At 40.0% G+C, this 16,008-nt stretch overlaps 1 protein-coding gene across 2 annotated transcripts in view; it reads right to left on the reverse strand.

Moving 5' to 3' along the window:
- Window positions 1-282: 282 nt before the first annotated feature.
- The window catches only part of eea1 (early endosome antigen 1), a 24,007-nt gene continuing 8,281 nt past the window's right edge, over window positions 283-16,008 (reverse strand). For both annotated transcript variants that reach the window (XM_058387902.1, XM_058387903.1), the window contains 24 exons: window positions 15,893-15,932; window positions 15,652-15,756; window positions 15,423-15,544; window positions 15,135-15,290; window positions 14,244-14,360; window positions 12,504-12,842; window positions 12,262-12,411; window positions 11,704-11,823; window positions 11,289-11,492; window positions 10,976-11,176; window positions 10,751-10,864; window positions 10,471-10,626; window positions 10,133-10,272; window positions 8,999-9,329; window positions 7,847-7,948; window positions 7,561-7,755; window positions 7,225-7,407; window positions 6,807-6,992; window positions 6,529-6,660; window positions 5,984-6,169; window positions 5,426-5,664; window positions 5,195-5,315; window positions 4,082-4,180; window positions 283-3,249 (listed from right to left, as the gene is read on the reverse strand). In XM_058387902.1, the coding sequence (XP_058243885.1) occupies window positions 3,127-3,249; window positions 4,082-4,180; window positions 5,195-5,315; window positions 5,426-5,664; window positions 5,984-6,169; window positions 6,529-6,660; window positions 6,807-6,992; window positions 7,225-7,407; window positions 7,561-7,755; window positions 7,847-7,948; window positions 8,999-9,329; window positions 10,133-10,272; window positions 10,471-10,626; window positions 10,751-10,864; window positions 10,976-11,176; window positions 11,289-11,492; window positions 11,704-11,823; window positions 12,262-12,411; window positions 12,504-12,842; window positions 14,244-14,360; window positions 15,135-15,290; window positions 15,423-15,544; window positions 15,652-15,756; window positions 15,893-15,932 (3,861 nt within the window). In that variant the 3' untranslated portion in view covers window positions 283-3,126. The remainder of the gene's footprint in view (window positions 3,250-4,081; window positions 4,181-5,194; window positions 5,316-5,425; window positions 5,665-5,983; window positions 6,170-6,528; window positions 6,661-6,806; window positions 6,993-7,224; window positions 7,408-7,560; window positions 7,756-7,846; window positions 7,949-8,998; window positions 9,330-10,132; window positions 10,273-10,470; window positions 10,627-10,750; window positions 10,865-10,975; window positions 11,177-11,288; window positions 11,493-11,703; window positions 11,824-12,261; window positions 12,412-12,503; window positions 12,843-14,243; window positions 14,361-15,134; window positions 15,291-15,422; window positions 15,545-15,651; window positions 15,757-15,892; window positions 15,933-16,008) is intronic.

Consider the following 16,008-nt stretch of genomic DNA (forward strand, 5'->3'; position numbering starts at 1 on the left):
GATCAGGAGATACAGCAGCCCCACACACACACACACACACACACAACCTCTTTATAACAGCCTTTCCCAGCTGACTGAAAGTAGTGGAAAAGTCAAGGTTTTATGAAACACTGCCACATAGTTATACCCCCTAATTTAAAGCCTCTCAATTTACGTTTACTCCTTATACATGAACTGAAATAAACTCGTAGGATATGGACATTTTTCTGAACGAACTGGATTTCCATGAGCAGCACATTTCAATGATTAACAAATAAATGAATTCATATCCAGTTTGAGTAATGCATTTATAATAATAATATATTTAATATCTACCATTACATATTAATGAGGCAAATCTGAATTTTCGAAAACCAATTAAATAATTCTAACAATCCCTGTAGTAATCTCAGTGAAGTGTAGAGATGCGATATGCCATGATCTCATATTGTGCAGCTCTAACAGACATAAAGCACAAATGAAAATAGAAACACCTAGTTTATTTACTCGAACATATCGATGAAAAATTAGAAAACAAACATCTTGACATAAATTATATCCATAAACCAATGTGACACGTTTTAATATCCACCAGAGTGGTCATCCCGACAGTGAACAGTTATGTACGAGTGTAAAGCCTTTCAGCTCAAGCCCATGTGACCGAGCTGCTAAGAAAGCAAGACTTAAGGCACAAACACATGATCACAACAGGAACAGCCCGTTGTTCAGATGAGAAGTGTGACTTCGCCAGTTCACAGCTCATGCACAACAAGCAACATAACCGACTCTACTGCAGTGTAGTGTTACTCCTAAAATGATTAACAATCAGATCTCTGGCAACTTTCTTGATGTATTTATAGTAACCAACACGTGCACTTGAGACGCCATAGTGTTTATGAAACTATGGAGGGTTGGTTTTAGAGTAAAACAAATATTCAGAGAGGAAAAACACACGCACAATCTGGAGGTAGGTGACATAAATACAGAAAGAAAGCAATGTCTTGAATTTACACTGATGATGTTGATATGATTTTGGTGCGTTTGTGTGTTTTATTCCACGACACTGCTGCGTGTTTGACTGTAAATGTGCATTTTTAACAGTACAGCCTCAATGCTGAAGCAAACGTGTAGAGGAAAGGTGCATTACAATAAAGATATCTCACAGGTGACAGTGCTGACGATTACTATACAGCAGGTACGATCTGCACGATACCTTTGCACAAGCACCCGTGCCAAAGATTCAGCTGTTTTCACAGCCGAATCCGTACTCTGACAGAAAGTGTAACTGATTGCATCCATGTTTGATGCTGATGTCCTTTTTCTCATGTCACGCGTGACACTTTTCACACCCGATGGGGAGAAAGAAAGAGATGTTCTAGATAAGACGCAGGTAGAGTGATGGCAGAATGCTGAGGCCTGAATGATAACGCTGCACAAACACTGACGGTACGCTTTCAGAAGTGCTCTAGCAGCCAATGTTTTATACAATCAATATAGCATTTATATAGAAATCTCTTACATACACAGATTCACACACGCGCACACACTGAATTATAGCCACATAATCACAATTATTGCTTAGTAGCAGGGCACACACACACATGTGCAATTAACTCATGTCAGAAAAATCAAAATGAACAGAATTTGCAAAATACTGCTCAAATGCACCGATTTGAAAATATAATAAAAACAATGTAAAAATGTTCTTTTTTTTTTTGTGGTTGTTGTTAAATCAAATGGAAACATGAGCAGCATAGTGAGCATGTACGATACATAGACACCATTTAATAAAACATGCCTGAATTAATGATAACCAAGTTGGAAAAAGACCAAATAGTGCTTTCCCAGGGACAGCGTGGTACCGCATAGTGTACTAACAAACCTGTGATTCCCACTGCCAGGTAAACTCTGCTGGAACTATGTACAGTGCATTGCATAAATATTAACACTCTAGAAATACACAATCTGTAGTGTTACTTGGACCTGAAACAGAATTAAATTGGGATTATACGTCATACACGAAATGTTTGGGAAAAAAATTTGACAAACTGATTTTTATCCCAATTAAATATTACTGGCTGTTGGTTCTATTGGCTATTATTCCAGGTGGTAACATGGAAAATGTTTAGTTATGCTAAAGCAAGAAGACTTCGTTTAACGCACTGTACAAGTACTGGATTTGGTTACCCTTCTTGCCAGGGTACTAAATCAGTGAATTATGGATAAATCAAGCAGATCACTAATGTGGAAATCCAATGTAGCTGTTAGAGAAAGGTCACGTGTCGTCATTCGAATCAATAAAATAGAGCTGGCTTTTCTACAAGTCTGTATGGTACAGCAATCTTCAGTAATAGTGTCTGCTGTTTCTGTTTCTTCACATCAAACCAAAGTAAATGTTAAATGAGAGCGAAGCTTTTGCATTCCTGCTGCTGTTATTAATGTTTATCATTAACACTAGCATTGCAGGGGAAACGATCAGCAGCCCATGGTTAACTCCTACTATTTTACAAGCACCATAAGGCAATGGATAATAGTACTTAAGTCAGCTGCAGAGAATTCCAGATTCAGATTAGTACTTGAACAATGCCGTACCACACTGTCGGCTGGAAAAGTGTTGTTAGTTTTCGATGAGATTTTTCATAGCTCTGTGCTTTCTTCTCGCTTAAACTGACCTGTCCATGGAGCCTGTGCTAACCTCTCTCAAGTCTGGATGCCACTCTGGCAGATTCACTACTGCTTTGTTCAGAAGAGAAAAAAGCTTGAGGTACAAATCTTCCACCCTGGTACCCAAAACACAGAGCATGTCAGAAATCTCATCCAAAACACATTCCATTAGAAATGAACACTTTAAAATGCTGCACCACTTTCCCTTTTAGATTCTTTGGAACCCCAAATGGACCTAGAGGTGACCAAGGCACTGCTCGGGTGAGGACTGCTGTGATTCTCCATTCACTCTCTCTCTCTCTCTCTCTCTCTGAGGCCACCTCATGTCCAGTGAGCAGATCAAAGAAGGCCTGTCCATTTATTCCTGCAGCTCTGCCACCATGCCACTCCTGCTCCTGCTCCCAGGGTCTGGGAAAGCTGCTGTCCTGTGCAGGAAGAGTCTGTGGCGAGTGTGTGGCAGAGCAGCAGGCAAGGTGAGGCCTATTAGCCCTGCAGCTCCTCGTAGCAGGCCTCACATACCCGCACTGGCTTCTTAGAGGACGGTGTAAGGGCATTCTTGGCTGAGCACTCAGCACAAAAGATGTTCCCGCAGTGACGACAGTGGTGCTGGAGGAGAGACAAGATAAGTTACAGCAAAGGAAATCAGGAAGACATGGTACCATTTTCGAAATCTCTGCCTTTGGACAGTTCTATATTCTGCTGGAAATTGCTAGATGGATTGGAGAGTAAAGCACAGTGCAGTTATAAAGGCAGTTATTGCAAGTCATGGTAGAATGATGAAGAAATATTTCATGTCGTAACAGTGATGTGAATGCCTCCATGAATTCCACCCATGCAGCTTTGTGACATTCTGCTGATACGTGCAGCTTTAATAACACACATTTCAAAAGACAATCTGATCTTCATTTTGTTCTGCTATGTGGTTTCATCACGAGCTTTTGGCTCTAATGACTAATCGGGCTTTGGCGATCTTCTTGTGTGTTTCAAATGAAGTACAAGCATTTTGGCATGGAACTCAACTGCTAAATGCTGTCCTTAAAGTTCAAATATCCAACACTGCTGATTTAAGTCAAGACATACAAGTAAACAAATACCTGTTTTCAGTCTCACTGATTAGATTATGCTTCTCTATCAGCACTTCACTGCTGCAAACACAACAACAGTGCTTTCACTGGAGATGTGCTGGAGGAGATAAAAGTGCTGCTGGACAATACTATCCGTTCACAAGGGAGAAAAAAATAAAAAAAAAACAAACAAATGGTGGACTTTGAATGCAGCCTGTCTGAAAGTGGATCCCTGTAGTAGACCATTAACATAGTATTGATTTAGTGCTTTGATGTTTTGGTCAGACGGCACCATCAAACACGCGTGAGAGTCTGTGGGTGTGAGGGGAGCGGAGGGGGCAAGAAAAAGAAACAGAAACTTAGAGGATAGTCACCTTCCGGATGGTAACAGAGAATCCTTTCCCACAGGACATGCAGTTCTGCACCTCGTGATCCTCTGCCCACTTCCGTGTGAGGGTCTGTGACTGCTTTATCTGCATCAAGAGAGACAGGACAGCATGATAACTCACATTCACATATGTATATTCCAGTGCTCATTTATCTGGCTTTGCACACCAAGCACACACCTATACACACATACATACAATTTCAATTTTAATTCAATTCAATTCAATTTATTTTTATAGCACCTTTTACAATGGACATTGTCTCAAAGCAGGTTTTCAAAAGAAGAGAAACAGAGAAAGGAGAAAAATAAATAAATAAATAAATAAATAAATGAATGAATAAATGAATAGATAGATAGATAGATAGATAGATAGATAGATAGATAGATAGATAGATAGATAGATAGATAGAGAATTAAACTATTTTGCCCATATTTTATCATCTCCCTGTATATATATATATATATGCATAAATAAATAAATATATATGACCAGTATGTACAAATAATGCTTTTTTTAAAACTAAGTTTTAAACTGTTAATAATTTAATAATAAGGCTTACAGGCTAATTTATCCATGAATCAAACTGTATCATATATAATAGCAGACTCAGTGGTATTGTCAGTTATCTATCATTGTCTTATGAATTCAATTCATACTGTGTTGTGTGAAAGGTTTACACCCTATTACTAATCATAATAACGCAACTGATGACAAGATGATGAATGAACACAAGATTACGTTAAGGTTATTGAATGTGTCACACAATGTTCAAAAAATGATAAGGTTACAAGCTCAATTTAATTACTTCTAAACAAGCAAAGCTGTTTTTTTAGTTTAGTTCAGTACTTTAGAAAAAGCAGCATGAAAAACTCCAGGACTTAACATAAAAAGGCAAATGGTGTGGGGGTTGTGTTTTACTTTAATGTGAATGTGGGTAGATGATTGGATATTGAAGCATGTGGGGCAATGAAAGGCTGCATCATTAACAGACACATACTGGATCCAGTGAGTATTGTGTTAAGGGAGCAGATAGGAGTGGGAATTATATATATAAAAGCCACACATATTTGCGTGTACTGGTGAGAGTGCGTGTGGGACCTGTAAGGACTGATTTTCTCGGCCAAGCTCCTGCATAGCTGCTGTGGTGTCATCTAGTTTTCTCCTCATCTCCACCACTTTGGCTTGCAGCTTTTCTATCTCGCCTTCATCCTTCACACACCTAGAGTGCAGCATCATGAAAAATAGTTAGAGGGAGTGTGTGTGTGTGTGTGTAAGAGCATTTAAAGCTGAGCAGTAAGGGAAAAAAACGGCAGATAGGCAGTTCCTAACCTCTCAAGCAGGGCACGTCTCTCATCTTGGTTGTTCTGCACAGTGGCCTCAAGCACAGCGATCTCTCCACGCAATTCATCTGTCTGTTTCTCTAGCTCGCTCACACGGCGCTGACTGCTCTGCCACTCTCGCTTCAGAGTGGCAACGTTTTCATTTAGTGCAGAAACCTGCATTGTGAGCTTTGCCTCAGACTCCTCCTTGCGCTTCTCCACCTCCTCTTTAGCCTTTGCTTCTAATACCTGGAGAAAAGGAGAAAAAGAAAGAGATTGTGTATGTTATACCAGAGTAGCAACAAACTGAGTTTGTGACATTATTCATGAAAGTATAAACACCACTAAATAATGAACTTAGACATAAACACATTCATCGATTTCATATAAAGAATGCAAAAAAATATTTTCTATGTTGTGACTTATGCAATTACATTTAACATCCATAATAAATGTATATTAGCTAGACTGGTGTATATATTGTATTTTTTTATTTATGAGTGATACTACTCCTATTGTAAACACCCGTTATATAAGCACCAAGTCTACCCAAAACAAAACTGTGTACCAGTTGTTTATGTAGTTTGTCCGTCTCTGCTTTTTGTTGCTGTTGCAATTGTGTGATGGACTCGCGGGTGTTCTGATGCTCTTTCTTTTCCTGCTCCAGTGCTGCCTGGATCGCTTCCACTCGGCCCTGTAGATCTACTTTCTGCTGAAGCAAGAGCTGTTTCGCTGCCTGCAGGTCTTTTAGCTCCTACACACACACACACCTCAGGTAAACTAGCCTGCACCAAATAATCAGTAACATTTCACAATAATTCCAGTACTTCTTGGCAGACTGCTGCTAATTGTGATTTTTCTAACACATCTAACAGTAATCTGCAAGAAATAATGGGAACCAGAGAGGTGCAAGAGAAATTTTTGGTTATACATATCAAATAAAGAACTCACTGAGATCCAGAGTCTTAAGATTTACGACTAGGACAATCATGGATGTTTAAAATAAATGATCATAGTCTAAGAATGAACACTACCTATTAATTAACATCTTGCATTATTACAAGTATAATAAAGTGCATGAGGAGTGGGGGTGTGGTTTGATCAGCAGCTAACCTTCTCACTCTTGCCTGCCAGAGATTTGAGTTCAGCACTTAGCCTGCGCCGCTCTTTCTCTAGCCCACTCTGAGCCTCCCTCAGCTCCTCCACCTGAGAACGCTCCTTCTTTAGTTCTTCTTGCATCAGCTCCTGCACACACACACACACACACACACACACACACAGAATGATTAAGAATGATGGAGGTGAGCAGCATACAGAGCAGTGTACATACATATCTGCACCGTCTGCTCAGGTTTGAAGGAGAATCAGTGATATAAAGGACCCGTCAGTACCTGCTGCTTCTGGAGTTCTCGTAGCGCCTCCTCCTGCTGTCTGAGTTTCTCATCTCTCTTCTTTAAATCTTTCTTCAGTGCTTCTTGTCCTATTTTCAGCTCCTGGATTTGGGCCTCACGACTGTTCAGCTGGTTGGTGCTGGCCACCAGTTCCTCCTGAGTCAGTGTCAGCTTCTCCTCACGTACCTATGCATCACAAGCTGAATTATAAGGTATGTTTCCCTACTCAACAACGTCAACTCTAACTGTACCTTTTCCCTACAGGCCAATGGTCCAGTGCCAAAGATTCACATTCTATGTTTTTTGACAACTTAAAACAGGAGCTAATTGTAACAAATGTAGTGTGAGCTGTAGTCTGTGCACCATCATAGTTCGAAATTTATCATTTCAGTTTTTAAGATGTTGTGTACACACAAACCTTGAGGTCCTGGCGCAGAGCAGAGACTTCAGATTCCTTGCCATAATAATCAGACTGTAGTTTGTCCAAGCTCGCCTTGGTGCTGTCACAGGTTTTCTGAAGCTCGGCACTGCGGCTTTTCTCTGAACTCAGCTGTTCAGACAGCCCAGTCATCTGTTCTTTCAACTTAGTCAACTCCTCCACCTACATCACACACACATGTACCTTTCATTTACAGACCAAAAATGTCATATGCAAACATGTCATTCTAAGGCAGAGATCGTTCAAGCTTTTCAGATCAGAAATTTTAATGAATGTACCACATCATCAAACACAAATGATTCTAACAGCATGTACCTTCTTTGTTTCAGCGGTCTGCAGATCTGTCACTTGGCTCTGCAGTTTCTTTACTTCCTCACTAAAAGATCCTTGGGTTGTCTTTAGCTGTGTCTGGACCTGCTGGATGTCCTTTTCCTTCTCCTTTAGCGCGTCCTGAGACTGCTTCAACTGGTTACTCAGCTCTTTCAGCTGCGCCTGAAGTCCCTTCTCCACCTAATCCAATTCCAATGAAGTGAACGAAAAATTCCATTAGCTTCAAAAAGTTATTAATGAATATAAAATGTCTGTTTATATTTTTCCTCACCTCTGCCATTTTCGACAGCTGCGCTTTGGCTGTGCTTAATTCTTTAGCTGTTGCTTCTGCACTCTTCTGAAGCTCCTGATGGGCCTTCTGATGAGCATTCTCCTGTTAGAGAGAAATGATTGAGAAAAATCTCAACAAAATGATAAAGACTATAGTTTACTTGGTTTACTTTCTGCTTACATTGCAGCCATTTACATTTCTAACAATATCCTGCCTATATTTATTTATGTGTTAATGCATTCTGAATTAATACTCACCATAAAAAAAAAGCTCCATCTAGACATATATACATAAACCTAAACTGCACAGTATATCAACATCAATATATATATATATATATATATGCACAAGGGACCTCCTTAATAAACACGGTCTGGAAAGGTTTCTAAAAGTGTTTACACACACTTAATTCATAAATTCATGAGGAATGCCTTCACAGGTCATACACACAAGTGTAAGTAACTGTGTGCATCCATGTCACTGGTTAAATAAATACAGACATAGATAGTGCAATGATTTTGTAATGAAGTCAGCTGCATATGAACAAAATAGAAACCCCTGGGATTTATATTGATTAGTTTTCTGATGGCAATTTACTACAGAAAGAATGCAGTCAAGCTACTGATGTCAGAAAAACAAGAAATTGTGTTTAATTCCTGTTTCTTCTGCATCACCGTTAACACTTATGGGCCAAAATTATATCCAACAATGTGGCTATGTTTCTACTAAAAGACAGGAAACTCCTGTTTTATTATTAAGTTCTCACTGAAATGTAGCTGGAGCCAAAAACCAAATGTTAAAAGTACTTTAACTTACACAGTTGTTGCTTTTCTGTTCTTTGTTTGCCTCCTGAACTTCAGCCACAAGTATGACTCAGAACTGACGGTCAACATTTATTTCGTAAACTACTTAATGTTAAGAAAATTGTTTCTGGCCTTAAAACAAACTCTCTCTCAATGGCATGACATGCAACAACCTCCAGCGAAGTGAGAATTACACACAACCATAAGTGTGTTAGTAATTAGATTTAATCTCGTTTTGTGCTTTATTTTTCTATTTGGAAACTCTGTGAAATCCCACATTGAAATGTGTGAATCATGGATAAATGCGGCTGTTGAGTCCTTTTTAAGATAACAGCCTACCAAAACCCACCTTCTCTTCCAGGGCTGCTGTACTGCTCTTTTTCTCTTTCTCCATCTGGGTCTGATTCTCCTTCAGGGCTTTGGAAGTCTGGCTAAGAGCCTCTTTGACCTTCTGCAGCTCTTTAGCCTGTGTGTCTCTCTCCTGCTGGGTTTTCTGATGCTCTGTGCTCATCCCCTGGAGCTTCTTCTCCAGTTCTGCCTTTTGCATGCGTCCTTCCTCAGCGAGTTGCTCCAACCTCTTCTTAATGTCACTCTGCTCCTGTTCCAACTTCTCCACATGCTTCTGAGCATCTCCCAAAGCTGAGCTCTTCTTCTGCAGCTCCTCCTGCACAGCTATAGCACTGAGGGAAGCGTAAACAGACACTCGATTGCAAAGCTCGAACTTTCAACCAAAGAACAGAGAAATCTAACTTTTCTGGGAATCAGAATTTATCATTAGAAAAGAAAACGATTGATGAAAACTGCTGCTGTAAAAAATTTCTTTGACAAAAGGAGCAACAATTCACTGTGATCCAAACTGAAAATGCTTTCAATTTGAACCCATTAATGATAAAAATGACCTGGTCCAAGCACTAATAACGTGTCCAGTCTCTGAATGATCAGTTTGTGCAGAGTTTGGACTGTGAAATTGTGATGCTGCTGTGGTCATTCACTTTTTAAGAAATGAAACTTCACACTTTATCTTTAAAACTGCTCACAACCCTAATAATTCCAGTTCACTCCAGTCTAGTCTACCTCTAGTACATTTTTGTACTAAAACTGGGTAATATAAGTGTTATTAATACAAATAATATAAACTATTTATATAAATAATATATATAACATTTCTTTGGCTTTACAGATGCCAGAGTGACATGACAGGTCACAAATAATCATAGTCAATTTTGATGATGGCAAAATTAAGAAACATTTTCTAACCAGATCACATTTTTTCCTCCTCACATTGTTGAGTGATGGTAGCATGGATTGGAGATTTTAAACAAAATCTATGAATGCTTCTCTAAAAATAATAATAAAAAAACTACTGTGTGCATGTATTTATGAAGTCAAATATAATTTTCTTTACCTAAACACTCTTTGACGTGTACAGTTGTCAATATAACATTATGTCCCACTTATCTTCCCAATTATTAGTAAGTCCTACCCTTCTTTTTCAGTGTCCAGTTGGTGAATGAGCTCCTTATTCCTCTTCTCCAGCTCACTAATTTGCTGCTGCTGTGTTTGCTGTGCCTTCTGTGCTTGTTCCCTTCCTGAGCGCAGCTCTGCTAACTCAGCTTCTGCTTTCTGTCCCACAAATACATGATTTATGAGTACATGAGGATGCTGTTGAGAATTTATGGCAAAAATGTGGAAATAAAACTATGGCTTGAGGCATTAGGGAACAGATAGTAGTAGGGGAATTCTCAGTTCCAGCAAATAAGATAAAAACCTGCTAGATGAAGTTACTCAAGGGAATGATTAGACTTTGTGTGTATTGCTGACCTTAGCTTGGCTCTCCAGGGTGTCAATCTTCTGCTCTGCTGCCAGCAGCTTCTCTCTGATCTCTTTCAGACTGGCCTCCAGCTGTAAGCACTGTTCCTGCTTCTCCTGCAGCCGAAGGCCCTGTTCGTCTAGCTGAGCCTGAGCCTTGCTCACCTCCTACACACATGCACACACAAGTACAAACTCAAAGATTATGCACAACCAACAATAATACTAAACTTTAATAAATTCTGCTGATGGAGTTTGTATAGGCAGAAATGGTGGAATATTGGTTATTTACCTGTTGCTTGTCTTGCAATGCATGCTGGGCTGTTTCTAGATGGCTCTCTAGATCTGCTCTCTGGGCGGTTTTTGCTGCTTCAGCTGACAGCAGCATCTCCGTCTTAGCCTTTAGCTGGTAATTAAACATCAATCTTCATTTCACTCTATTATCTTTAAGATACAGTTGTAACAGAATATGTATAAATTTATCATTATATATTTTTACATCAACAGAAAAACACACCTGGGTGTCAAGTTGGGCAAGTCTCTCCTTGTTCTGGGTGAGCTGGGCACTGAGATCTGTTACATTACTTTCCAAGGACTGGCAGCGGTCCTGTGCTGAGCGCAGCTGGCTCTTCTGCTCTTGTAGCTGCTCATGGAGGTTCTCTTGGGCTTGTTTATGACTCTCTGACTGGTTCTTCAGTTTTTCAGTTAGCTGACTTATCTATAGGAGAACAAAAGGATACAGTAGCCCAAAAGGGTACTCTGTAGTGTGTGAAGCTTTTTTTTGTAATCTATGTTCTATATATGTACACGTGTGAGTGGGTCTCATGTACCTGTTCCTGCAGTGCGTGGTTCTTTTCCTGAAGTTGGTTCAGTAAAGCAGCTTCTCCCTCTCCTGCCTGGATCTTGGCACACAGGTCTTCTCTTTCAGCTTCTAGCTGACTCAGGCTGGCTTTGCTTTTTTGTAGCAGGGCCTCCAGATTCTGGATCTTCTGGTCCTTATCGCCGATCTGACGCAGCACTTGCTCCAAATCATTCTACAAGAAAGATGATGATGGAAAGCAGCTTTAGAGCTATATCAATAAAATCTATGTTAAAAATATATACATTTTTAGATATCTATTTTTACGTCCAGGACGATGTTCATCTGAAATCTCAGTCCTGAGGACCCTATATACTGCATGATTCAAATATTTCTGCTTTAACATACCTTTAATGCTTATGCAGCTTTGGAAGAATACTAGTTACCTGTGCTTCACGTAGTTTGCCGTTGGTGCTCTGCTGAAGAGCTTGCAACTCTTGATGTTGCTGTTTGGATTTGTCCAGTTGATGCTGTAGGTCAGTGGACTTGGTATTACTCTCTTTCAGCTGGAACACAACACAGATCATTTCAAATGGTTTACCATCCACACAAAAAGAAATGTTACACTCACTAGCCTGATCCTTATTATAGAATAATAACTCTAACAATTCCACTATTTCATGATACTGAGATACAATATCTGGTATTGTTTGAGATGCCTGATACTAATCTGGTACCTGATACCAACCTCTTCTTACTAACTGTGCCAAGTCTCCAGAAGCTCAAATTTTATGCCAAATATCACAGATATAATTTCAGCTTGCTAGAAGACCAGTACTGTGACATGTCCTGTGCCAGTCAACATCAGTATGGATCAAACAGCAGACTATTTAAGATTTACTCCAATACTGATAATGCCTTTCAGAACTGAGAGAGAGATCATAAAGAAAACTAATTCAACAATAATTCACTTCCTCCTATTCAGTGTCCTCCTACTATCTTACCTGTTCTTCTAATCTGGAAACTTTGAGCTGGTAGTCAGCAACCTGCTGCTCACGGTCTTTGAGTTTCTCTCCTGCGAGCTGTCTCTGCTCCTTCAGGCGGCCCTGCACCTCACCCAGCTGCCGTTCTGTCTCCAGCAGCTTCCCATGCAGCTGCATATCAAAGTACAGAGTGGTTCACAATAATGTAAACTACATTTTCTTTCCAAATTTGAGTGTCTATGTGCGTTGTGTGTGTATCAGACCTGGCTGATCTCACTCTGCTGCTGCAGGCCTTGGCTCTCACGGTCCTCCTTCTGTTGCTGGAGTTGCTTACGCTCAGCTTTCAGATCCTGGTGGCTCTTCTCAAGCTCAGCCAGCTCCTTTCTGAGGCGTCCCATCTCTTCCCTGTTCTCAGTTAACTCGGTCTGGGCCCGATTGAGGGAGGCCTCTGCTGCTGATGCACGTGCTTGGCTCTCCTGCAGCTCCAACTCCCTTTGATGCAGGCTGGACTGCAGATTCTTCTTGGACACTTGCTCCTGGCCCAGACGATTGTCCAGCTCTTGGTTCTCCTTCTCCCGTTGTGTCAGCTTTGATGAAAGCATCTGAGAAAAGCAGAGCATTATCAAAACTAAAACATTAGAAAAGATCATTATTATTATCATTGTATCAGTAATAAATAACCTGTATCAAATAAAATATCTAATAAACCATGCTGTCTTGTTAATTCTTAGACACATAGGAACCAGTTCATGCTGAATTTAGCATAAAAATTTGATCAGGTGATAAAGAGAGGCAAAAATTAAAAGGGACAAGCACAAAAATCACAGAGCTTTTTCAGATACAACCTCGGAGACGGTTGGCCTCTCAGTACCGGCATGGACTAACATTTAAAAACAGACAGTTTTACAATGCCTGGGACAGCACAAGGAGCACCAGTGGGCAGTACGCTAAATACTTCACTGGGATAGCTTATAAAGTCAGCTTTGACAACGACAGTGCTACTAAGTGCGACAGAGCCAACAAATTGAGATTTTTCCAAGTATACCTTATACCAGAGACATCTGCCGTTATTTTATCAGCAAATATTCCTGTGGTTTAATCTTTTTTGCCATATAAATTTTCTTTTGCTAATCTATTATTTTGAATCATCAAACAGACCATTTAAGCATGTTGTTTATTAATTTTTTTGTATGATTTATCCTAAGATACTCATATTCTGTTATCATTTGATGGGAGCAGTTGACTCATCAGGCATTTCCCACCCGGGTGTAGGTTTCAGGGAAAAGGTTTAAGGTCACTTTTGAAATCATTTAAAAGTGACCATGCCTATACAATCACTACATGCATGAAAGGATCTACATTTAATGATCTGTTCATCAGTTCTCTTCACATCTCTCCAAATACAAATCTCACAAATTTTTGCCTGTAATCTTTTAATGTCTTTATTTATCTGATCCACATCAGCCTCAGCAGTTTACTTGTTTACAGAGATGGGCTGTTTACCGTGGCTTCAGATCCCTGACATCACAAACTTGTATCCAGTCACCTACTTCAGAGAAGCAGATTGAATTTTCCCAGAGACTTCATGCCCCAACTCTCTGACATTCTAATCTCTCCTGACAACAAGCACACAAGCAGCTGAGGGCCATTACATTGGTTTATACATCACCCCAAAGGACAGTGGTGGCACGGGACACATCACCCCCTGCTAGTTTAATTATAGAGGCTTCAAAGCACACTGACAGACAATAAAAACGGACCAACGTTACGCAGACATCCTAGGCTGGACGTGCAGGGTTAGCAGTGAATAGGGCCTTCCTGTAAAACTGGGTGTGTGTGACCTAATGGAAATACTTTTTCCATTCCAAATATTTTTTTAAAGCATGTGGAATTTGAGGGGTCATAAAGCAGGATGGTGGTAGATTTGCTGATGGCATACTGTTCTGTATTGCTGAAGGCAGCAAAAACTGATAACATGACAAGTCTATTTGTAGACTTCATACCTGGCTCTGTTGCTGGAGGTTGTCCAGGTTGCTCTGTAGTTGGTGGATCTGTTGTGTGTACACAGCAGCTTCCTGGGGACCTTTCTCTAGTTCGGCCTTCAGTTTGGAGATGGTTTTCTGTGAAAAAGAACCAAAATATGGGCATTTTCAGTGTAGGAACAACTGACCTTGCCCATGCAGAATCACGCAAGCAGCTACCAAGCATGCAGGATCAAAATGAATAAAGTTTTTCAAAGTTTAAGCTTTTTACAACTTCATTTTGGATTTTGTTTTGGGAAGCTACTGCTTTGTGGCCATTTTGAAGTGGTCAAAACTAAAAATACCGGCAAAATACAGGCATCCTTTGACATATTACACAGTGTACATGACCATAAATCTATGAATAATCTGAAAGCAGATAATAATTTAAAAAAATATTAATTTAAAACACACCTTTATTTTATTTTTGCTGTTACTCAACACTAAAATCTAAAGCCATAAATAGCCTGCAAAGTTAGCCAATAGAGGGCAGACTATGTACTGGTCACTACAACCGAAGTTTAATAAGCCGCTGTATATATGTGTACAAGGGAAACTTGTAGTTTAGGCATAAAGCCTTCCTAAAGTTGGTGACTTAAAGCTTAACACTACACTAAAACTTGTGCACAACACTGAGTGTAGCTGGAGTTATCAAATAAATCCTCACTAGCAAAAAAAAAAAAAAAAAGCTACGAAACATTCCTGAAGACAGAATTAATTACTGGAATTTCAATTTCCGAGGACAATATAAAGTGTACAGCTCGAAATCCTGAAAGGAGACAAATATATATATAGAAACAAAAACATTTCAAAGCAGTGAGCTTGCAAAGGAAAGTTCTGACCCTTTAGTTGTTGCACATGGAGGGGTCTCACCTCTGAGGTAGTGAAATTCCTCTGCAACTGTTCATACTCGTTTTTGAGGTGTGCGGATTCCTCCTCCCTTTCACGAGTCATATTGTCCATCAGCGTCTGTACCTGCACCAGCTCCCTCTTCAACACCTCCACATCCTCCACTCCGGGTCTCTGCAGCTAAATCACAACACAGGGATCCATATGTGTGTCATACACCACATTATCAAGACTTTATGTAATGGGACCTGATCATGGCATTTTTGTTAAATAAGTTCAGTTATATAAAAGTGAGTGTATGAGGCAGGATACCAGTTCTGTCTGTAGTTTGTCTTTTTCCTGTCTCTCTCTCTGCAGGTCCTGTTGCAGGCTTGTTACTTTCTGCTCAGCCACCTCTCTCAGGCTCTTCTCCTCATCATAGCGGGACTTGATATCTGAAAACGCACAATGTCACACACATCAAAATAATAACTCAATACAGCTAAACAATGACCTTTGAGAAAAGGGAGAAAAAAAACAGCAAATTCTCACGTTCCCTTACCTACAATCTCAGTGGCCAGCTGCGCTGCCTTCTGTTCAAACAGGTCTTTCATCTGTTTGATGTTGAACTTTTCGGTCTCAGCCTCATGGAGTTTCATCTCCAGCTCTGGAGATGCAAGACAAGCAAGATGTTTGAACCGGTAATTTCCATTTGAAAGCACCTAGAGCAATCTGTGCATGCTGATATATCTGCACTAAACAACTGAGAGAGACGATAAGATAGGAATGAACAGTGAGCTTACCTGATTCCTCTAAGCCTACCTGACCGTCATTCTGAGGTCCCTGGGATAGAAATAAAGACATCATAAATACATGCAATATTATCCAAAGTGTACACTCTTTAAATCCTTTTAGCTTG

Source organism: Hemibagrus wyckioides, linkage group LG04 (assembly GCF_019097595.1).
Source record: "Hemibagrus wyckioides isolate EC202008001 linkage group LG04, SWU_Hwy_1.0, whole genome shotgun sequence".
NCBI lineage: Eukaryota > Metazoa > Chordata > Actinopteri > Siluriformes > Bagridae > Hemibagrus > Hemibagrus wyckioides.